At 44.1% G+C, this 23,958-nt stretch overlaps 1 protein-coding gene across 1 annotated transcript in view; it reads left to right on the forward strand.

Annotated features, from left to right (window-relative positions):
* The first annotated feature begins 4,234 nt into the window (after nt 1-4,234).
* Nucleotides 4,235-23,958, forward strand: part of LOC133350602 (cAMP-dependent protein kinase catalytic subunit alpha) — a 70,875-nt gene continuing 51,151 nt past the window's right edge. Inside the window, exon 1 of the mRNA XM_061565115.1 lies at nt 4,235-4,742. Within this exon, the coding sequence (XP_061421099.1) occupies nt 4,697-4,742 (46 nt within the window). The 5' untranslated portion in view covers nt 4,235-4,696. The remainder of the gene's footprint in view (nt 4,743-23,958) is intronic.

A 23,958-nucleotide genomic window follows, 5' to 3' on the forward strand; every position in this document is an offset into this window, starting at 1 on the left:
TGGCCCAACGCTCAATTTTCACTTGGGCAAGGTGGCTCACCAGTAGAGCAATCGGAACGTTGAGAGTTCAAATATTGCGAAGTTGATTCATCCAATCATCGCCCTGTGGTCGGTAAAATTAATACCCACTTTGAGGGAAAGTCAAAAGTGACAAGTGAGATATATTTTCAAGGTATAGATGCGAAATATCTTTATCCACCTAACACATTCTTAAAAACTATTATTACTTGAAGAGACAGCGTGTCTTCCAGAAAGAGGAATTGTAAACACAGCGAGCTGGCTGGGAATACATACAGCGTGTTATGAAGAAGGGCTATTGCCTGAAACGACGCTTATTATATATGTTTTACTTTCAAATTCACGCAGTATTGTTGACGAATGTCAGATGTAAAACGATACAGGAGTCAACTTGGTGTTCCTAATGTACGTGCGACATCTAGTGTCGAGATTGTGAAAACCCAAGTGCACGTGTTTCAAGTTATCGTTGCAGCAATATAATTTTCCACGATACGATATGAAATGTCACGATGTGTCGATTGTCGCGATATCACTTTGACGTAACTTGGTAATCGTATTTGTAAATGTTTTGGATTGTTTTTGTGCTTTGCTGTACTTTAAGGAACGAATAAATATTTACTTAAAAGTTCTCCAACTGCAGTTCACTCAAGGCCATCCTGCCACAAGGCTTGCCATCATCATGATTATCGATAACACACATGTTGTCAGTAACACGCAAATTACTTCAATTAGAAAAATGCCATCTGAAAACTACGATGTAAAATGACCGCACATCCCAGGAATTATTCGGAAGAGCATTTTTACAAAGCATGAATTTAAAATATAGCTATTTATTTACAATGTTAAGTGTAAGTTGCCATTCCACACACATTTTGCAAGGAAGTCAATGAATGTATGAAATGAGCACTGATAATCGCGATATAACGATTATTTTGTAAAACGCACTATACGATTATGAATCTTATATCGTACTATATATATGGTCGTGTATATATTCTGGCTCTGAGGTGGACATTTCAAGATCCTAAGTTTTAATATGGTCAGCTGCCCGTCACCAATGACTTACATAGAGGCCCATGCACCTACCCACATAGAGATCCACATCGACTCACATAGAGACCCACATACCCAGAGACTCATAGACGCACGTAGACTGAGCTGTGATTAACCTGGGTCCTTAAGTGTCGTGAGTTGAAGGTCTCAGCCTGGTCATCATTGACTGCACAAACCCCTATCATATTAGATTTAATTCTATATTCGATTTGTATTCATTCCAGCTCGATTAATTAAAAGTATCCGTTTGAATGTGTAAAGCCAAATCCACCAATTCGTGATGGCTGTGAAAAGGCCCTTGAGAGACGTCTCCACATGGCAGTCAGAATGACGCGGCCAGTATCTGCATGGGGTGCCGTGGTGGCGAGATGTTAACTACCTTGCCTGGTATATAGGAGGTCGTGGGTTCGATCCCTACCCTGACACCTGTATATTTGGAGTTTGCGTGTTCTCCCCGTGGTCGCGTGGATTTTTTTTGTCTGGGTCCTCCAGTTTTTCCCTCCACATTTAGAAACGTGCGTTTTAGAGTATTTGGCTGCTATAAAATGTCACGTGATGAGCCACTTCGTTGGCCTATCATTTGTGGCCAGGTTGCTTCTGAAAAAGAGCTTTATATAACTCAGTGGGCCTTACATGGTAAAATATAAAATAGTTTATCGTATGTTACTTTAAGATTATCCTCCGTGTGAAGTGTCCTGGGTTCCCTTCAAAATATTGCACATCGCCATCTGCTGGAGACATTGCAGACTCCATGCCCTTGCATGAATGTGCAGTTACCATACTATGCAAGTTTACTGTGGTGTCACTTATCTCGCCATTGACTCTCACAGTGGTTTTCTTTTGAGAATGTTTCAATTGCTGATTCATTGGGCCCATGCTAGTGATTCAAGTCAAAGCAATTCCCTTCTGAAATTAATATTGGAGGCATCGGTGCTTATTTGATTGAGAATTGCCAAGGATCTAATCGCCTGTAATGTGCCCCCATCTCATGAGATCTTTGAAGCTAAGCAGGTATGCGCTTGCATTGTGCATGAATGGTTGAGCGCCATGCATTACAGGGTTCATAGGCTGCTGTTGTGGCTGTGGAGCTTTGCTATGGGCAGCAGAGGGCAGATAGCATCATTCATTGTTGTACTGCACTATGCTGCACGCCTTCACCAGCCAGCTACCATGAAGTATGGTCAAATGCCTCTCAATCCAGCAGTGGATTGACACAATTACTATTTTATGGAGACAAAGTTACATGTTTCAAAGAACACAGAAATGTGTAATATAAGCACTCAGCCTTTTTGTATGATGTAAAAAACATCAGTTCCTGAAGAACTGCACGGTGGTCGTCTTGTCTGAGGTCACCATCAAAGTAAATTCGAGTCAACGTGATCGACAGGCAGTAGCAGTAATGATGGAAATAACTTAGCAGGTGATATTGCGTTGGCAGTGGTGCACAAGCACACTTAATACATAAAAACTCAACACATTCGTCAAGAACATGCGCCATGGTATAAACTGCAGTCTCCAACACATATTCAGTCTCTGGCATTTCTATTTACGTGGTATGAAGGGCCATTGCCCGAAATGTCGTCCGTTAAATTATTTTCCTTTTCAGGACACAATGTTACGAGTTTCGTTTATTTTGGCACATGTAAAACCCATCGGGCAGTGAATGGTCATTTTCGATGTGGACCTGGAAACACCGTATCAACTTGCTTGCTACAGCAAAACAAATACGTGAACCAAAACGAACAGCTGTGTGCGTAGTCAAGTTGCGAATGGCAAAGTCGTGCATCAACATCATGGCACTACCAGCACAAAGAACGAAGCAAGGCTGGTAGAACGCATCTCGAACAAACAAAATATTGTGAAAAACAGCACCGAGGTTGGTAGGATTGTAAAAACACACACGTATTAAAAGTCAGCAAAGTAGTGCCATCGATTAATTGTACGAACACTTGAAAGGACATCTAAACTCTGAAAGTGATTTAGAATCAGAATATGTATGTATAACTGCAGGAGGAATCCGATGATCTCTACAGCTCTTTATTACAGATGTCCAGTCGGGGCAGGTCAGAATACAACAACAAACATACAAAACAGTGCAAAGTATAGGTAAAGTAAACATCATTAAAAAAACATATATACAAATGAAACTAAACAATGCTTTATCTTCCCAGGTAATGCCCACTGAGCTATTAGCTTATTTTTCAGAAGCGACCTGGCCATCACTAATGACAGCTCACAGAAGTGGCTTGTCAGAGGACCCTGAGAAAAGATCCACGCGACCCCGGGGAGGACATGCAGACTGACAATATGCAGGTGTCAGGATGGGATCGACCCGCCTGACCTGCTGCTGCTGCTGCCACCAGGCGATCGAGGACGATAAGACCACAACATTGAAAGTGGCACGAGGATGTTGAGATTTTGATGCCAAATATTGTCGCGAGGTTATTGGCAGAGATGAGGAGCCGCCACCTCACGGAGGGAATTTAAACCGAGTCTGGTTCTCCACTCACAGTAGGGGACGTTCATCACTAACAGGGTGGAGGAGTTTCTAAAGATACGGGAATTTACATGGGAGATTAAATGATCGACAAGTTACTTAGCAGACGTATTTTGGCGAATGTGTTGTTTTTTACGGACACAACTGTGGGTCGGCTTTGTCCCGATCAGCACTAATCACTACAGCCCTGTATCGTCACTGAAATTATACGTACAGCGTGGTCCAGATGTCTTGTGACTCCAAATTCATTCTCTAAAAATAATTTTTTTCAAGTACAATATATTTAAAACATACATTTATATGCAAAGGGAAACTATGTTAGGTGTCCATTAATTATAGGGGTGGAGTCACAAGACGCCTGGACCACCCAGTAACTATATAGTACACAAAAACCCATTATATCTAGAGGTTAAAACAACCCTCTGAGTTGGCATGAGGAGGCCCTGGGATGAGGGGCGGAAGATTATGGGCTGAGGATCAGAGGGACGAGATAACCGGTGACGTCATTTTCCTTAGCGACGGTAACCAGGGAGATGGCCATGTTGGTAAGGGGTTTACACGCCCTCTCCCGAGCACTTTCGACTCACTCCCAGCACCGGAAGTCTCCCGTACAAAGATGGCCGCCCACATCGGGCCCCCGAGACCACGAGGGCGCATGCGCCGAGGGTCTCGCGCGCGGTCGTCCCGCCATCTTGTCGGCGCGAGGGGCCGTGAAGCGCGCGCGCTTAAAAACAACAATAAACAACAAACAATAAATAAACAATTAACAACAACAGATTAAGATTAAACAATAACAATCAATACGATACTTCGACTGTTACAATTGTAGTTTATATTCACAATTTTTTTTTTACCTCAGAAAAGCCACACTAAATTAACACAACATATTGCAATAGGATTATTGCCTGAGGGCTAAACATTTTTTCTTGAAATTGTAAAAAAAAACCCGGCAAAAGAATATAATTTTACTGCGGTAAACATATAAATATTGTGCCCTGTTAATAAATTAGCGGGAGTGCAGAGGGGAGGCGCCTCCTCCCCGCCCCGCGTCCTCGTCCTCATCATCATCGTCGTCGTCTCCTCCTTCGTCGTCTTCGTCGCCTCTGGACGGAGGCTGCAGGAGGGCGAATGGGGAACGCGGCGGCGACCAAGAAAGGGGGCGAGGCGGAGAGCGGTGAGAGCTGCGGGGACGGCAGGCGACGGGAGGGCCCGGGCCTCGCTCGGCCACGGGCGGGGACGGCCCCGTGGCCCTCGGTGTGCCCTGTGCCGTCATGCCCTCTGATGTCGTCTTGCTGTAACATGCCGTGGCGTTGCCGAGCGATGTGTCATGGTCTGCCCTGGCGTGTCATGTGCCGTCATGTTCTGTCATGTGCCGTCATGCCCTATGCATTTATATCCAGTCATGCCCTTAGCTGTTATGTGCTGGTGTCTTGGCCGATAATGATTCCCTGTGTTACCCCGTGCTCTCATGCCCTGTGTTACCCCGTGCTCTCATATCCTGTGTTACCCCGTGCTCTCATGCCCTGTGTTACCCCGTGTTCTAATGCCCTGTGTTACCCCGTGCTCTCATGTCCTGTGTTACCCCGTGCTCTCATGTCCTGTGTTACCCCGTGCTCTCATGTCCTGTGTTACCCCGTGCTCTAATGGCCTGTGTTACCCCGTGCTCTCATGTCCTGTGTTACCCCGTGCTCTCATGTCCTGTGTTACCCCGTGCTCTCATGTCCTGTGTTACCCCGTGCTCTCATGCCCTGTGTTACCCCGTGCTCTCATGCCCTGTGTTACCCCGTGCTCTCATGCCCTGTGTTACCCCGTGCTCTCATGTCCTGTGTTACCCCGTGCTCTCATGCCCTGTGTTACCCCGTGCTCTCATGCCCTGTGTTACCCCGTGCTCTCATGCCCTGTGTTACCCCGTGCTCTCATGTCCTGTGTTACCCCGTGCTCTCATGCCCTGTGTTACCCCGTGCTCTCATATCCTGTGTTACCCCGTGCTCTAATGCCCTGTGTTACCCCGTGCTCTCATGCCCTGTGTTACCCCGTGCTCTCATGTCCTGTGTTACCCCGTGCTCTCATGTCCTGTGTTACCCCGTGCTCTCATGCCCTGTGTTACCCCGTGCTCTCATGCCCTGTGTTACCCCGTGCTCTCATGTCCTGTGTTACCCCGTGCTCTCATGCCCTGTGTTACCCCGTGCTCTCATATCCTGTGTTACCCCGTGCTCTAATGCCCTGTGTTACCCCGTGCTCTCATGTCCTGTTACCCCGTGCTCTCATGCCCTGTGTTACCCCGTGCTCTCATGTCCTGTGTTACCCCGTGCTCTCATGCCCTGTGTTACCCCGTGCTCTCATGCCCTGTGTTACCCCGTGCTCTCATGCCCTGTGTTACCCCGTGCTCTCATGTCCTGTGTTACCCCGTGCTCTCATGCCTTGTGTTACCCCGTGCTCTCATATCCTGTGTTACCCCGTGCTCTAATGCCCTGTGTTACCCCGTGCTCTCATGTCCTGTTACCCCGTGCTCTCATGCCCTGTGTTACCCCGTGCTCTCATGTCCTGTGTTACCCCGTGCTCTCATGCCCTGTGTTACCCCGTGCTCTCATGTCCTGTGTTACCCCGTGCTCTCATGCCCTGTGTTACCCCGTGCTCTCATGCCCTGTGTTACCCCGTGCTCTCATGTCCTGTGTTACCCCGTGCTATCATGTCCTGTGTTACCCCGTGCTCTCATGCCCTGTGTTACCCCGTGCTCTCATGCCCTGTGTTACCCCGTGCTCTCATGTCCTGTGTTACCCCGTGCTCTCATGTCCTGTGTTACCCCGTGCTCTTATGTCCTGTGTTACCCCGTGCTCTCATGCCCTGTTACCCCGTGCTCTCATGTCCTGTGTTACCCCGTGCTCTCATGCCCTGTGTTACCGCGTGCTCTAATGCCCTGTGTTACCCCGTGCTCTCATGGCCTGTGTTACCCCGTGCTCTCATGTCCTGTGTTACCCCGTGCTCTAATGGCCTGTGTTACCCCGTGCTCTCATGTCCTGTGTTACCCCGTGCTCTCATGCCCTGTGTTACCCCGTGCTCTCATGTCCTGTGTTACCCCGTGCTCTAATGGCCTGTGTTACCCCGTGCTCTCATGTCCTGTGTTACCCCGTGCTCTCATGTCCTGTGTTACCCCGTGCTCTCATGCCCTGTGTTACCCCGTGCTCTCATGTCCTGTGTTACCCCGTGCTCTAATGTCCTGTGTTACCCCGTGCTCTCATGTCCTGTGTTACCCCGTGCTCTCATGTCCTGTGTTACCCCGTGCTCTCATGTCCTGTGTTACTCCGTGCTCTAATGGCCTGTGTTACCCCTGGCTCTAATGTCCTGTGTTACCCCGTGCTCTAATGGCGTGTTACCCCGTGCTCTCATGTCCTGTGTTACCCCGTGCTCTCATGTCCTGTGTTACCCCGTGCTCTCATGTCCTGTGTTACCCCGTGCTCTAATGTCCTGTGTTACCCCGTGCTCTCATGTCCTGTGTTACCCCGTGCTCTCATGTCCTGTGTTACCCCGTGCTCTCATGTCCTGTGTTACCCCGTGCTCTCATGTCCTGTGTTACCCCGTGCTCTCATGTCCTGTGTTACCCCGTGCTCTCATGTCCTGTGTTACCCCGTGCTCTCATGTCCTGTGTTACCCCGTGCTCTCATGTCCTGTGTTACCCGTGCTCTCATGTCCTGTGTTACCCCGTGCTCTCATGTCCTGTGTTACCCCGTGCTCTCATGTCCTGTGTTACCCCGTGCTCTAATGGCCTGTGTTACCCCGTGCTCTCATGTCCTGTGTTACCCCGTGCTCTCATGTCCTGTGTTACCCCGTGCTCTCATGTCCTGTGTTACCCCGTGCTCTCATGTCCTGTGTTACCCCGTGCTCTCATGTCCTGTGTTACCCCTGGCTCTAATGTCCTGTGTTACCCCGTGCTCTCATGTCCTGTGTTACCCCGTGCTCTCATGTCCTGTGTTACCCCGTGCTCTCATGTCCTGTGTTACCCCGTGCTCTAATGGCCTGTGTTACCCCGTGCTCTCATGTCCTGTGTTACCCCGTGCTCTAATGGCCTGTGTTACCCCGTGCTCTCATGTCCTGTGTTACCCCGTGCTCTCATCGTCCTGTGTTACCCCGTGCTCTCATGTCCTGTGTTACCCCGTGCTCTCATGTCCTGTGTTACCCCGTGCTCTAATGGCCTGTGTTACCCCGTGCTCTCATGTCTGTGTTACCCGTGCTCTAATGGCCTGTGTTACCCCCGTGCTCTCATGGCCTGTGTTACCCCGTGCTCTAATGGCCTGTGTTACCCCGTGCTCTCATGTCCTGTGTTACCCCGTGCTCTCATGTCCTGTGTTACCCGTGCTCTAATGTCCTGTGTTACCCCGTGCTCTCAATGTCCTGTGTTACCCGTGCTCTCATGTCCTGTGTTACCCCGTGCTCTAATGGCCTGTGTTACCCCGTGCTCTCATGTCCTGTGTTACCCCGTGCTCTACATGGCCTGTGGTTACCCCGTGCTCTCATGTCCTGTGTTACCCCGTGCTCTAATGTCCTTGTTACCCCGTGCTCTAATGTCCTGTGTTACCCCGTGCTCTCATGTCCTGTGTTACCCCGTGCTCTAATGTCCTGTGTTACCCCGTGCTCTCATGTCCTGTGTTACCCGTGCTCTCATGTCCTGTGTTACCCCGTGCTCTCATGTCCTGTGTTACCCCGTGCTCTCATGTCCTGTGTTACCCCTGGCTCTAATGTCCTGTGTTACCCCGTGCTCTCATGTCCTGTGTTACCCCGTGCTCTAATGTCCTGTGTTACCCCGTGCTCTAATGTCCTGTGTTACCCCGTGCTCTCATGTCCTGTGTTACCCCGTGCTCTAATGGCCTGTGTTACCCCGTGCTCTCATGGCCTGTGTTACCCCGTGCTCTCATGTCCTGTGTTACCCCTGGCTCTAATGTCCTGTGTTACCCCGTGCTCTAATGTCCTGTGTTACCCCGTGCTCTCATGGCCTGTGTTACCCCGTGCTCTAATGGCCTGTGTTACCCCGTGCTCTCATGTCCTGTGTTACCCCGTGCTCTAATGTCCTGTGTTACCCCGTGCTCTCATGGCCTGTGTTACCCCGTGCTCTAATGTCCTGTGTTACCCCGTGCTCTCATGGCCTGTGTTACCCCGTGCTCTAATGTCCTGTGTTACCCCGTGCTCTCATGGCCTGTGTTACCCCTGGCTCTCATGTCCTTTGCCGCCGTGTTCAATGAAGCTCACGTCCTGCACTGTAATGCTCTTCTGCCATTGTCGTGATCTGTAGTGCACTGTGCTGTCGTCAGCGGTAGTGCCCAGTAATGGCTCTTCTTAATGCGATGTAATGTTGACGCCTTGCCCCCCTGTACATGCCCTCTTTCTTTGTCGGGTGAGGCTCATGCCGTGCACTCTAATGATGTGTCCTGTAATGCCCTGTACAGTCATGCTCTGTACTGTAATTCTCCCGTCGTGTGATGCTCTGTAATGCCCTTTAATGTGGTGTTTGGTAATTATTTGTAATGCCCTGTTGGGATGTGTTGTGCTATACTGTAATTCCCTGTCTCGTGTTATAATGCCCTCTGTTTTGATCTCGTTTAATGCTCTGACACTCCTTGTAATGTAATGCCCTTTGATTTTATAGTCTGTGAAGGCTTAGTAATTCCACGTGTTGTAATGCCTTGTGCTCTAATGCCCTGTCAGTTGATGTCCTGTGCTGTCATTCCCTGTGCTGTGATGCCCTGGGTTGTAATCTCATGTCCTTCAATGCTTCGGTGATACCATTCTCAGTAGTGTAATTAATTGTGCTGCAATGCCCTTTCAAGTAATAATATCGACTGCTTTCCGAAAGTCTTTGGTGTAATGCTATGTGTTTATACTTTATTATCTATATATAGCGTTATTCATGCTAATTGCATCCCATAACGCTGTACAGTACATTCATTATTATTGGTGTGATGCACTGTTGTAATGTCTTGTAATGCACTGTACTGATTGTCCTGTGGTGTACTTCCCTTTGCAGTAATGCCCTGTGTTCTGTCTAGTCTTTCTCCCTGTGCTGCATACATTCTATAATGCCCTGTGCTGTAATGCCCTATCGTATAATTCCAGATGCTGCCATGCCCTGTTATGCGATGGCCTGTGTTGTAATAGCCTATGTTTCCTCATCCTCAATTCTCTGCTCTGTACAATGATGCCCTGTTCCGTACAGTATAATATAATGTCCTTTTATGTTATGTTTTGTAACATTTTGTTGTATCATGCTCCATAATTCCATGTGATGTCATGTAATGCCCTGTCATTTCCTGTACTAAAATACGCTGTAGTGCTATTTAATGCCCTGCATCAGAATGCCCTGCATATGCCACGGAATATTTTGACATTTTCTGCCCTGCCCTTTTCCCTTTATACTCTTTTGGTCTTTCGGTAAAGTCACGTAGATAGAATGTGATGCCCTATCATGCTCCTTATGCTTAGTACTTGATTTAAATATGTGTTGCCCTGTGCTCTCCTACCCTGTTCTGTCCTCTGCTGAACAGTCCTCACCAATCCTACTCTTCCCTGTCCTCCCATTACATGTCTTGTGCTGCCTTTTCCTTACCTATAATGCTCTTTCATAGTAATGTTCAGTGCTGTACTGTGCTGAAATGCTCAGTTGTTACCTCTGCTAGGCCCTTTCCCACACTGGCTTACACTGTCTTAAAATTATGGTGTCATATGCTGTCGTGAGATCCTCTTCCTCATGCTTTCAACCCTGCCCTATAATGCCCTGCATTTTAATTGATGGCCTGCCATATTTGCTGAATGCTCTGCCTTGTTCCACCTCTGTTTGAGGGCCTTTCAAGCCCTCCCTCTCTGTCTAATGGGTTCATGCCATTTTATGCTATGCAGTGTCCTTCCCTGTGATGTCCTGGCTGGTGATGGGCCTTCCTGAATTACTGTACTTCGTTCTACCCTCTTCTCAAAAGCTCTTTCCAGCACTGCTTTATTCTTGTTCTGTTATGCCATGCCTTGTATTGTACCTATCCATCAACTAACCAAAACCTTAGCTCACATGCCCTCTGCTGCCCAGCCATTCTTTGACCTGTCTAGTCTTGCAGCTTGGCCTGGCAGTGGAGGCATTGTTTTTGGGATGACCTGGCATTGGAGAGGAGGGGACAGTAAGGGAGCAATGGTTCCTGCTGCCTTGGTTTGGTCTTGGCAGGGCATCAGAGAAAAGATGGCGGCCCAGCCACGTCCTGACCTTCTCGCTTTGCTCATCATTGCCCAATCTTGGCTTGCCTGAGGAAGTAATTAGGAAGTAAAAGGAATGAGAGACTGAGTAGGAAGCATGGTTGGGCTCAGTTGACGGAGGAAAAAGGCGAAGGACAGGGATAGGTTACACTGGCCGGGTGTGGCTCAGGAAGTGATGGGAATAGGAAACTTTGGTAGTGAGCAGTCAAGGGGTTTAAGAAGAGGGAAGGTTAATTGTTTGGCCACCACTGGCCAACCTTGCCATGTCCAGCTTTGGTTGAGGAAGTTGGGTTTTGGCACGGTGTTCTTTGTGGTTAGCAGGTAGGGTTTGCTTTTGGAAAAGAAGTGTGTATGAGACAAGCACCGTCAATGCATTTTACACAAATCTAGCAAGGATCTCGAACTGCACCCCAAGCTATACTCCTTTGTTCGGAAAGCAAACCCATATTCTTGCCTGGTCATATATGAATGTCATCTTTCTAAGTGACTCATAAGATTTACATTGCATTGTACTTCCAAGAAATTGAGAAAATTTTGCATGTGCATTCACTGGCAGAGTGGGCTGTGTATTGCTTTGGATACAATGTGTTCATGCTCTAGAGTCATAAAGTTATACTGCTCTAACTTGATTTGAAGCTTTCATGACTGCAGGAATTACCGGTACTCTTTGGTTCTTTCGGTAAAGTCACATAGAAAGAAAATAAATTAAATAATCGAGTACGACGTTTCGATTGCAACGCAAGCAACCGTCATCAGGTAGAACTAAATTTGAGAGAGAGACAAAACACAGCCACAGAGACATACAGACAGACACACAAGCAGAGAGAAACAACACAGACACACAACATAGACACAGTGTCTGTCTCCGTGTCTGTGTTTTGTCTCTCTGTCAAATTTAGTTCTACCTGATGACGGTTGCTTGTCTTGCAATCGAAACGTCGTACTATATTATTTAATTTATTTTCTTTCTACGTGACTTTACCGAAAGAACCAAAGAGTTATACTGTTTTGTTTTAATCACCTCATTAGCCAAACAGGTAATACTATTATGCAGATCATTCAATTATTTTTCATACTGTAAGGCGGTGGTATTCATGTCTAGGCCTTGTAAGCCCATGTTGATGAGTGGTTTGTTCAAATTTCAGTGTATTGTATATATTGTGCTTGAGATAATTAAGTGTTAAGAAAATGTGAGCGTGGTTTGGACACAATGTGAGGAAGAATAATGGCTGGTGAATCCGGCTAATGATGGAGGGATCAGTCCTGATAGTGTCTGCCATGGAGATGGAGCATTGAAATCAGGTCATTTGAAGGTGCTAAATGAAAGCAGGTGGAAGAGTTAAAAAAAGTTGCATATTCAAAACAGCTGCCTATTAACAATATATCGCTATTTTATTTGCCCCAAATGCTGCCCTTGCAGGGCAGGCTCATCCGATACAGCAGCTGTGTTTATGCTGGGCCACGGAGCCCCAATTTCAGCCAGCTCAAGAAGGCGGGGTTGCATCGTTTAATCCTGGGTATGGAGGGACTCCGTCATATGTGCGTAGAGTGCTGTTGGGTGTGGTGAATGCAGCCTCAGGGGTGTACACATCCTAAAGCGTTGTCGGTTGGGTTGACATCCCAATAGACTTGTCTGTATATAACTTATTTGTTTCTGTGCAAATATCTGCCTAAAGTTTTGGGTCCACGACAGGTACAATTTGTAATTTGTCGCTTAATTTTGAAACCTGGATCTACCAAACCATGTCTTAGAGTTTTACCCTCTCTAAATTTCAAATTGGGTGTACTTTGAGCTGTATAAAGTAATCCATATTGAACACAGGGTTAAACCCAGAGACATAACTGGTTTATCTTCAGTCTGCAAGTGACATTGCTTAATAAATCTAACTCTTTTTCATCTGATTCCTGATGCTCATTCCTTTGATATTGTTATATAACTACCGTATGTTTTCGCCCTTAGTTTTATCACTAATGAAAGGCACTTGAGCTGATTCATTGTTTTATTCTAATTCAGGTGTGGGGGCGCACACGCCTAGACAGCACGTGGCAGCATCCAGAATGTAACAGGACATATCCCGGTCCCACTCCTAGCTGTCTTTTGAATAAGCCACAAGGTGATTAGTTGTCTCCTTGGTATCTTCCACACACCAGGTGTCTGAGCAGAGGTAGTCTTATATACAGGATCAACGACAAAAATAAAACACATGATGTTCAAAAATCCCATAGTTGGTATTCTCGCATGTAGACAAACTTCATTTTGCTTTCAGATAATCGTCTTTGGATAGCCATGAAGTTATCGCATTGGTTTCTGGAGATCCTACAGACACATTTGCTTTACAGTGCTCTAAAAAAGTTGTTCTTAATCTTACGATGCCATTCCACATGGTTCTGCTTTGAACACAGAGGAGCAAGTTTGCGAGTCGAACCTGTCACGTCGCAAGTGTTGGTGTGGTGTTAGGAGTGTGATTGACGCAATTCCCTGTTAATTTTTGTCCAACCAGTAACTGTAATCATTAGATTAAAAAATCAGCAAGTGAATTAAACCTAATCGACAACAAATTTATGACAGTACGGTAGATTCCGTTTAAAATGTATCTCCACTTGATATCGACCTTGTCTTAGTGATTGATAAGCTGTGAATATGTTGTTTCTAGAGCAGTCTCAATACTTTTATTTCTTATATATATTTAACAGTTAATTTAATGATTTTCCAATTTTCTCACCAATAATGGCATCCGTGAAAAAGACGGGTGCATGCTTAACTTCTCGTCCATATACTGTAGCAAAGTGAACTGCCTCATTGTGTAATAATGCAGGAGGAATGTAACAGGTATTCAGTCGCCTTCAAGGGTCTTTCTAACAGCCACTGCACTTCACTTCTGTTTGGCAGATGAGAATAAAGTTTGCACGGCATTTGTCGTCTCTATATGTTGTTTCACATCGCCGACTTTTTGAAGAACACAACGTAAAATTTCCCTGCATATACGTCGTTTTTTTACTCATTTCAGCTGAGACGTGTCAAAAACATGCGGTTAGCGCGATGCACTACGAGCCCGGCAAACTGACTTCGATTCCCGCTGACGGCAAACACCCTTGACTATTGTCGTTTTCGATGATCATTTTCGACTCGGCTCAGTTGAACTCTGCTCTGGGGTGGGTGGGATATAGATGTACTGTACAACTTGTGCATGCGCCGCCAACTTCTTAGTCACATCGTGTTCTCTCGTGCGCGTACGAAGTTCTCATTGTAATCGGCACGGGCTTTTTCGCCAAATATATCGTCGCAACCCTTCAACACAACTCATCAACTCAAGGTAAGATCATACAAATTTTAGGTTAAGGTAAAATATATTTAAAATGCTGTTTCAAATTCCGTGCTTTTTTTACACGCTTTTATTTAACTCACTGTTGTTGTTGTCGTCGTTGTCATATCCTCAAATCTTGTAACTTAATTTTAACCTACTTCCTAATATGGTATCGACTGCAATCTTGGTATACTTATGTCATAATGATGACAATACTATATTCTATCATTTAAAATAAATAAAATATTTTAAACCATCTTTTTTATATGTTATGTTTCGCCTTGGGTCTAATTGTCCACGCTCAACTCACGTTGCCTGTAAATCAACACGGTCTCTTGCGTTATGGCAAGCCTCAGGGCGACTTCCTTGAGTCGTGGAGTTCTGCCATTACTCGTACGATACATTTCATTAAAGCGTGTTTAAAAAAAAAGTATTTTTAAATATTACTTATTACACTAAAATGTCATTGTATAAAAATGTCACAAATACATTTTCTATAAAAAAATGAACTTTTCAAGTGTACAGGACTGCTTCCAAACGCTTATAAAAATGGTTTTCAATTAAGTGTTTTGAGTGAATTCTGTTTTAAGTTCTTGAACTTAGAATTGGTTATAAATGTGTACATTGTGTTGTATAGTACACGTACTGTACATGTAAAATACCTGTTTTTCTGTACATGTAAAGTACGTATTTTTATTGCTAGGTATGAAACAACATTTCCCAAGTTAGGGTCTCTATCTCTACCTTATTCCATTGTTTCTTACGGGAGAAATTGCCCTGCTTTACGTCGCATAGGCAATATTTACGCTCCTAAGGTTCCTATCCCCCGTGATTAACATGTTTTCCTATGGGGGGAAAGTCCACTTTATACATAGTTTCATTTTAAGTCAACTTTCGGGTCCCTAACCACAACGCTTGTTGGGGACCCCTGTATTTGTTGAACAAGTTGTGTTCACTGATCAGAGACTATTCACCATGAGTTTATCGTTTAACTTGATTTTATCTCTGGTGTGAGCTAAGAGTTTGATTGAAGGCCACTGGCCTTTTGAGCCCTTTGTATTTCGATGTTATTGTTTTGTATCATACTCATTGAAAATTCTGGGGGCTGCCTCTGACAATAATAGAATTTCTAACACGCACAATATTTAATTGACTTAAAAGACCATGACTGAATTGAGGAACCAGTTTCACAGTTTCACTTAAAAAGTCAGGTGAAGAGGTGTTCCTTTGTCTCTTAGAAGTAGTTGTAGAATGAATGGTGCGAATGTGCAGCAAGATGGTGTTCCAGACAGCGGGAGCTACCATGGAGTAACAATGCCTGGTCGTGACGGTCCTGGACATTGCTGTAGAGAGATGGTTGTGAGTTGCACTGCAGTGCGAGTTCTACCGTGAGCTATTGTCCAGGATGACAGGAGTGAAGAAATATGACTGAAAGTTGAGGCGTTGTGGCACAGGCAGGCAATCGTGTAGAGGACTGCCGGCGATGGGAAACTAGTGGAGGGAGGTGAAAGAAATTTTTGCCAAGGATAACAAGCAACGAGGTTGATGTGGGCGAGATGGTTTTGCAACCATAAGAGTTTCATCTTCTTGGTTCTTTCGGTAAAGTCACGTAGAAGGGAAATAATAAAATAATAAAAATTAAACATAATAAAATACAATTCTCACGACGTTTCGGCTACAACGCAAGCAGCCGTATATTGATGATACTGATGTAGTTTTTTACGTGGTGGTTTAGCTGCTGCAGCTCCTTACTATTAAAATGCCTTCCCTTTATTACTGCTAACCCTACTCCCTCCCTTTGATGCTGCTAATCCTACATAATGCACGGGCATAATATGACTTTGAACCCCCCCCCCCACCTCCTACGCATTCCACAAGTAGTGACTAATCCCATATCTGCATTTCCCATAAATATGCTAAATTCCTCTTGATATGCAAATTCCTTTGTCAAGGCGTCCTTCCCCCTCCAACCCAGCTTAAATATACGCTGCCAAGCTTGGTGGTGCTCATTCAGACGCTGTCTTTCCGACAGACCTGTTCTTCACCTGAGGACGGCTGCTTGCGTTGTGGCCGAAATGTCGTGAGAATTGTATTTTATAATGTTTTATTTTTATTATTTTATTATTTCCCTTCTACGTGACTTTACTAAAAGAACCAAGAAGATGAATCCCTGCAGTCACGAAAGCTTTAAATCGAAATTCATGAGAGTTTCTTTAGGTTACTTGACGAAGATCAAACAACTACGGAGTTGATCAGTTACAACCTGCCAATTATTACAACATATTTACTCGAAATAAATGATTCTAAAACACAGGATTCGATACATATGTCATGAAGATGAGAATCGTTTTAATTGAATGGTTACAGTTCTATATCAGCTTACATTGCAGTACAGGTTTATTTGTGGGTGCTGCCATGGTGTAATGGTTAGCACACTGGACTTGCATATTGCAGGTCACCAGTTTAATCTCCTGATGTGGCAGTTGACAAAATGGGCATGTTTCTTAAATCCCCAGGCCTCTTCCCACTCAGCTGTATAAATGGCTAGACTGCGGCATATTGCATATAGAGGGGTAAAGTGTGGTATTCTCGCCTTAATGGGCCAAATACCGTCCAGGGGGGCTCTAGAACTCCCTCTAATAGATGCCCTTCTGCCAGCCTGGCTGCACCTTTACCTTTTATAGCATGCATAGTTGGATCCTACGAATTAGTTTGTTTTTCACTTCAGTAAAGTTAATGCCTTAGCTTACTGAGTGGATCTGCCAGCACGACCCAAGAGTATATTCCGTTGCTCAAACTACTGTGTTCAACAGCTGAGCAGTCTGCACCAGAGCACTCGGTGTGTCAGGCATTTTTTAATCTGTCAGAGTACCAAACTAGTCAAAATATAGTGCTAAGCTTATACATATTTGTAACTTTTAGAAACAAATTGAAACTTACATTTTATTAGTTTACTCTTTGTATGTAAGTAACTTAAAACACCTTTTTAGTGAATTTAACGTTTTCACTTTATTTTTGTATCCATCATACTTTAATACATAATAGCTTACAGCCCTTAATTCACTGCTGGATGAAGGTTGTTGGGCATATGGATTGTTTGACCATGCGTACTCTTGCTGGTGTATCCTTAAATCCCTATCTGGTGTTCACTCAGCTAATCCTTCTGCAGTCAATAAAATAAGTAACATTTTGTGGATGTCCTTTGAAGTAGCCGGTTCCTTTCACTGACAGAGATGAGTACCACACCTTTGCTCATTGAGTAGAGAGGTATTGAGATTGTTTTTAATGAACAACTTAGAGATTATGTGGCTAAAGTTTTAGAGCATGAGCTTACCGATGTATATAAATGCAGAACACAATTAAAATATGTTTAAATGTATATATGTTAATTCTTATGATGTTTTTACTCTGCCTACAAAGTGAAATTTACTTTACGCTAAGTAAAAACTGCTGGTATGTCAACCTTCGGCAACTTTACCTGGGTTTTTAATGCACCACACTGTAAATCGAGGTCTGAACCATAAGTCAGCCAATCTGTCAGATTGTGAAATGACTGCTGGTTCAAAAAGGGCCATTGCTTAAATCAGTACCCTACTGTATTTTTTGGTTTTGTTATGTCAGATGTGCGAGTGTTTTAGATCAAGTTTTAGTAACCCTTTCATTTGAGATAATTCCGACCGGCTGCGCCTGAACTTTTTCGGCAGGCAATGCAGCTGGCATGCCTACCCAGACCTGCGGCATTCGCCAGCATTAAGTCACTACTGAGAGAGTTTACAGAGCATTAACTGTACTGGTAATGTTACTATAAATGTGCTTCTTAAGGATGCATTTGTGCCTGCATTAACCTTCTTTATGTGGGCATGTGCTGCACTGCTGTGGAGCCACCGTAATTGGCCCTAACATTGCAATGTCAAAGAATGTAAACATTTAAATAGCTCTGGTATGTGCTTTACGACCACATCCCAGACATGTGCGAAACTATTAGCTTTGTTGGCATGTTTTTATTAATTTATTGTCAATTGCAGAGCAGATAAGTTAGAATTGCACGTCTATTTTTAGCTTTCTAATTGATAGCAGAGACTCTTTAAAAAAAAACTCCATTTTCAAAGTTATTGCTGCACTTTTTTTCAAAGCCATGAATTGCCTCGTGATTGAATTACATGCAGCACCCGTGTATGTTTACACTCCCATTTATTTGCTTGTGGGAAGTTTAACTGTACACTACTGTACTACTTGGACGGTCGGGTCTGTTTATCATAGCCTTCTTTTCTCATCTGGCTTGATGCACATTCTTGTGCCGCTTAAAATAGACCCAGCATAAAAATGTCCAGTTAATAGTTTCATGGTAAGCCCCTTCTGTAACTTGGGCATTTAGCACGGTCTCATTTTCGCAGGATTCTTCAGAGGTGCGATGGAACCAGGCTGCCCCAGAGTTTTGTGTGTCCCCACTGTGGGCCTAATTTGGCATAGCCCTGCTATATCCATGCTCAGTGCGTACTCGAGGGCATGCCTGCAGTGCAGTGATATGCCCTTCTATCCAGGCCGACCCTGGAACTGGTCATGATATCACGTAGTCACCACAGCAACCGTACACTTTCTCCGTGACGTCACTCGCCTCACGCAACCACCCGGCCGTGGTGGTATTAGAATGTGTAATAAAACTGCATGATTATACTATTTTAGGTAGATTTATTTTCACCCACATTTCGGCCCAGTGACAATGCTTGCTGCAAGAATCGGACAAATCTACAAGGGGTAGAGGACAGGAGTTGTTTGATCTTGCGTAGGGAGAGAGGGAGGTGGTCATGTGTGGTATGGATACATTGAAGTTTAAATGAAAGGGTGAAAACGTTTCAAGTGGATTTGAGTTTGAGATATCGAGAGTAGATGTTGGTTATGGAGGTGTCAGATTTTGTTAGTAATTTAATTGTAAAAAGAAGATTAACGGATGGAAAAAGTAGAGCACTCATAGTAATAACTTAGATAAATTTCATCCAGCCATTGATACATCATGGCTAATGTATGTTCTCTAGTAGTGGGTTATAATAGTGTATGGTTCTTTTCTGTGTAGGGAGCAATAATAGTGTAATAGTAAGATCAATTTGGTGGGTATGTCATGATACATCGATACACACAATTCCAATACATGCATTTGAATCATGCATGTAAGAACAAAAATACTGGCAAAAATTTGACGAACGATTGATTTTAGAATCGAATCGCAACTCTGAATAATGACAATTCATTAGGTGGGGCTTAACTGTTACACGCCCACAATTTAGTACATTTCTCAAGCAATTTGTATTTCTTCTATTTTCATGTTTCATCCATTCACATGAAGCAGTTGCACCAGATTAACATTGCAGCAAGTTAAAGATGTTTTTCCCCACAAACTTTATGACGTGTGCTTTTTGTCCGCACCGATGATTTTAACTTTTTTTGGAATTCCCAAGCTTAGGAATTATCTTCAACAGTTCCCAACCTTTCTGGTCACCATGAACTGCTGTCCATCCCTTGAGACGTTTCTTTGTGGACCATCAAGCACCAATAACATTTTCTCAATAAAAAATACTCGACAGTGTTCTGGTTTTTTCAATGCATAACAATGACCTTCTTATCTACTCGTCTAAATATTTTGGTAATGGGCATTACAAATATTGTGTTTTGTGAGAAAAATGATTGCATCTGTAACAATTTTCGTGGACCACTTCCCACAGCCTTGCGGACCACCAGTGAGCCACGAACATCAGGTTTGGGAACTACCGTCTGCTGCTTTTGGGTAGTCCCTTGAAGTATTCCTGTTTGCTTTTTTAAAATGTCTCAACAATGGAATCCATGTTAAAAAAGCATTTCAATGTAACCACATGTCAAAATTCAACTTTACAGTTGCATATTTAAAAAAAATGCAGACTAACAAATCATTAAGAACGTTTGCATTTTTTTGTTTGTACCTTTCAATTATGTCTGTCTAACCAAAGACCCTGTTTGGCCCTATTCTCTCCCATGGCTTGAAATAATACTTTTCATCCGTCCATAAATTGTGGATTTGCTGGCTGCATTCACGTTAGTGCTAATGCATGAAATTTGACAAATTTCGGTGACCCCCCCTCTGTGAGTGAAGCATGCTCTAAAAGTATCAACGTTTGTTTACCGGTCGTGCTGGGTTAACACAGGATTGCTTAAAGTATGTAATATTCTGTCTGATGGCCAATGAACAGCAGCTATTACAGATTCAGTTGTCAGTGACTTCGGTAATCAACTGATATAAAATGTAATAAAATTGTCGTGTCACCTTCAGCCTCAAATAATTGATTTTATATAGATGTAACTTTTTAATCTACTGAAAAGTTCACAAGAGTTTACATTTACAGTCAGTACACAAAATGGCAGTAATTTCAGGTTGGGATGGCTATAGATGGGGCTCATCATCGATGAAATGTCGCTATTGGAAAGTAATGAGTGATTAATATAAGAAGCGAGGAGATTTCCACGACTTCAAGGAAAAAGGCAATTTGTTAAAATAATCTGAGATTGGAGGTTATTAGGATGGAGTACGAGATGTAGAAGCCTGGGCCGAGTCGATTTAGGAGGAAAGTGTATTATTTTTAATGAATAAAATTGCTGAAATATAAATTAGTACTATTGATGAAAGAATTTCTTCTCATTATTTCACCTTAATGATTAGAAAAGACATGTTTTATATTTCTACCTATTTGAAAGCTATTGTTGTAGACATTGTTTAGGTCCACTTTAGGAATAAACACACCACATGACTAACATATCCTTCACTGTGTTGGTTTAGTAGTGTGAACGCGTTTTACGTAAGCCAAGGCACGTAACATAGACTAAACTTACGTATAAAATCCTGCCTGAACTCGGCTTAAAACTGAGTGTAACACCCAATGCTCTGGACAAACAACAGTGAGTAGCAGTACAAATGCATCAACTGCTACACTCTTTGACAAGCGTAAGTTGTGTGTGTAAGAGCAGTCCTTGATTATAGCACTAATTGTGTGCTTTCCATGTTCACTCATCCTGGGTAATATTGGTTTGGCTGTAGTCAGTGGTAAGAGTGTTATCTGGTATGTTGTCAATGAAATCACTTAAACCTGTAGACCTGGCTGGCATGGTGGGGCCAAAACAATAAACACTTTGAAGAACTGAGCCAGCACCACTAAGATTCTGAGTTTGAATTCCAGTCAGCGAACTGGGATAAACCAGGCTATCTATCATTATGCCAGGAGGAGTTGATGGTCAATAATTATCAAACTAAAATGTAATTGCAAAAAAATTATTTTGTCACTTCTTCAAACATAGAACCCAAAAAAAAAATGGGTGAAATTTTAATAAAAATTTAAAATAATTTTTGACTTAACTTTCGTGACTGCAGGAAATCATATTCTTGGTGACTTTACCGAAAGAACCAATAATATTCAAAATAATATCAGTTCACTAGGGGTATAGTGATACATTGGGTTATCAATTTTTTTTATTGATTTTTATGTTTTCTGTACATTAATCGAATTGCATGTGTAAAAAAAAATATTTTTTATTTAATGTTGTACGTTCACCTCAAGCTACTAAATTCAGCATTATTAAATACAGTTATTGAACTGAATGCGCAATCCTGAATTCCAACATTGTGACTGGGGCCTGGTGAGAGATGGGGTGGGGGGTGGTGAATCATCATACCCCCAAACCTATAACAGGGCGATGGTAATAAATATGCTTCTTGAAGTAAAATTTTACCAAATCACTTTTCAAATTCCAAGTGCAGCATGGAATCCCTCCATCATGGATAAACAAAATATCCCTGCATACGCTGTGCTCCTCAGATTAACGGGAACATTCCCACGGTGCATTGTGCAATAGTTGCTTTGCATTGGTGTCCACCTTATGAACAGGTGTGGGTGCTGTTCAGCGAGGCTGTGGCATGGCTATAGAGCACTGACCCATGTTCCTGGAAATCACACAGCTGTGAAATAAAGTTCTCTTTCCCATTAACAAAGCCCATGATAACACAGCCTCAGTATTCATACACTAAAAAGTAACAGGTTATAGTTTTTGGGGTTGTATTTTTGAAATAATCTTCACCCAACCATGGAGTGCCAAAGTGGTGTGCAATCGGCTGATACCCTGAGAGTTAACCACATATATCCGTACTGTTTAGTGTGCAGTCTAGCAGTTGCCATATTCTCTGAAATGCCATGCACGTTTTTCCTCTCTACTTGAAAGCAAAAGTTGGGGGTGCATCTTATAATGCCGAGTCGGATTCCATTTATGTGGGAGGACCCAATGAAGTGGCTTCCTGTGCAGTATTGCCCTGGCTGCCATTTATGTGGTAGAGGCCATGTGTCCCAGAAGGACTAGGACAGGGATTGGCAACCAAAATAATAAGAGACATTTTTTTTTATTCGTAAAAAAACCCCTCAATATTGCAAGAGCCGCAACGCATGTGAACACGAGATGGTCCTTAATAAATAATGTCACGAAGCAGTCCTTAAAGAGCCACATGCGGCTCCGGAGCCACAGGTTGGCGACCCCTGGACTAGGATGTCTTTCGCCATGATCACTGGACTGGCTTACAGCTCAGGAGGTATATCAGACCCAGGTGTGTCCATATGTCGGCCCGAGGTGGTAAAGCCGTTGAGTTGGTTAGAGGACACATTTGGCCGGCTTTACCACCCAACTGTGGTCCTTGAGCAGTGGAAAACAATCTCGGTTTCCCGCTGAAGCTTGGGACGAAATGATGCTCTGATCAGAACATTGTCTAGATAGGGGTAAATATGAATTCCTCTCTACTTTATCGCTGCTACCAAAGGCCACAAGGTTCTTGGTGAACACTCTTGGAGCCGAGGCCAGACCAAAATGGCAGTGCTCAATACTCGTAGTATTGACCAAGGGCGTAGAACCTCAGGGTGCATTGACATGTGCAGCTAGGCATCTTGCAGGTCCACTGATGTCATTTTCCCTGTTGCAGGGAGATCGTTATGGAGTGCAAATACTCCTGGAAGTGCTCCTTAAGGAAGATAGCCTTCTTAAATCAAAGATTGCTCTGAATCCCTCTGAGCTTTTTCTGACCATGATAAGTCTGGAGTAAAACTCAAAGCCTTGTTGGTGGGTAGCCACGTATGGAATGGATTGGATGTTCATAAGCCATGAAAGTTTCTGGCGAACCCCTGAGCGAGCTCTGAATTCTCCGGTGGAGGCGAAGGTTGGATCCACTGAAGCGCAGAAGCTCCTAGAAGTTGAGCTTGTAGCCCTGCTCCACCACCACTTTAACCCATACGCCCATTGGCGTGGGCGCCCACGCCTCTGTAAACCCGGCTATATGCATGCAGGAGACGGGTTCCGGCAGCTCTCCTTGGCACCGTCAGTATTACTGACACTTGTCTGCCGAAGCGGCTGCTTCTTTCGTCTCGACTCTCCTCAACCAGTGACAGCTGACAAGTCAAGTTTTGGAACAGGTTTTTATTTTGGCTTGGCAGCACTGTGATCATAGTACTCAACCTGCAATCTGAATGTCACCATTTCATACACTGGGTGGGGGCTCCACTTTTCCCAAAATTACTTTGGGCTCGATAAAAATGACCCGTAAGAACACGGGTGCCAATCCCCAAATCTTGAGAAGCACCTGTCACATGACATAGCATGGTTCCCACCATGGACTTGGCATGATTAGCTCTTCTGCCATGCCCATGGGAAACGTACTGTTGCTTTGGTGATGGCGCAGTGGGGGTTTCTGAGCACTGTAGTCTACTCCTGACCACAGCACTTCAGCTATAGTGGAAAAACGCACGTAACCAACTCAGTAGCAGCCTCGCTGCCCAGGCTACTTTTGTCCCAATGGGATTGCTT

Source organism: Lethenteron reissneri, chromosome 4 (assembly GCF_015708825.2).
Source record: "Lethenteron reissneri isolate LAM-NWPU_2019-01 chromosome 4, ASM1570882v1, whole genome shotgun sequence".
NCBI lineage: Eukaryota > Metazoa > Chordata > Hyperoartia > Petromyzontiformes > Petromyzontidae > Lethenteron > Lethenteron reissneri.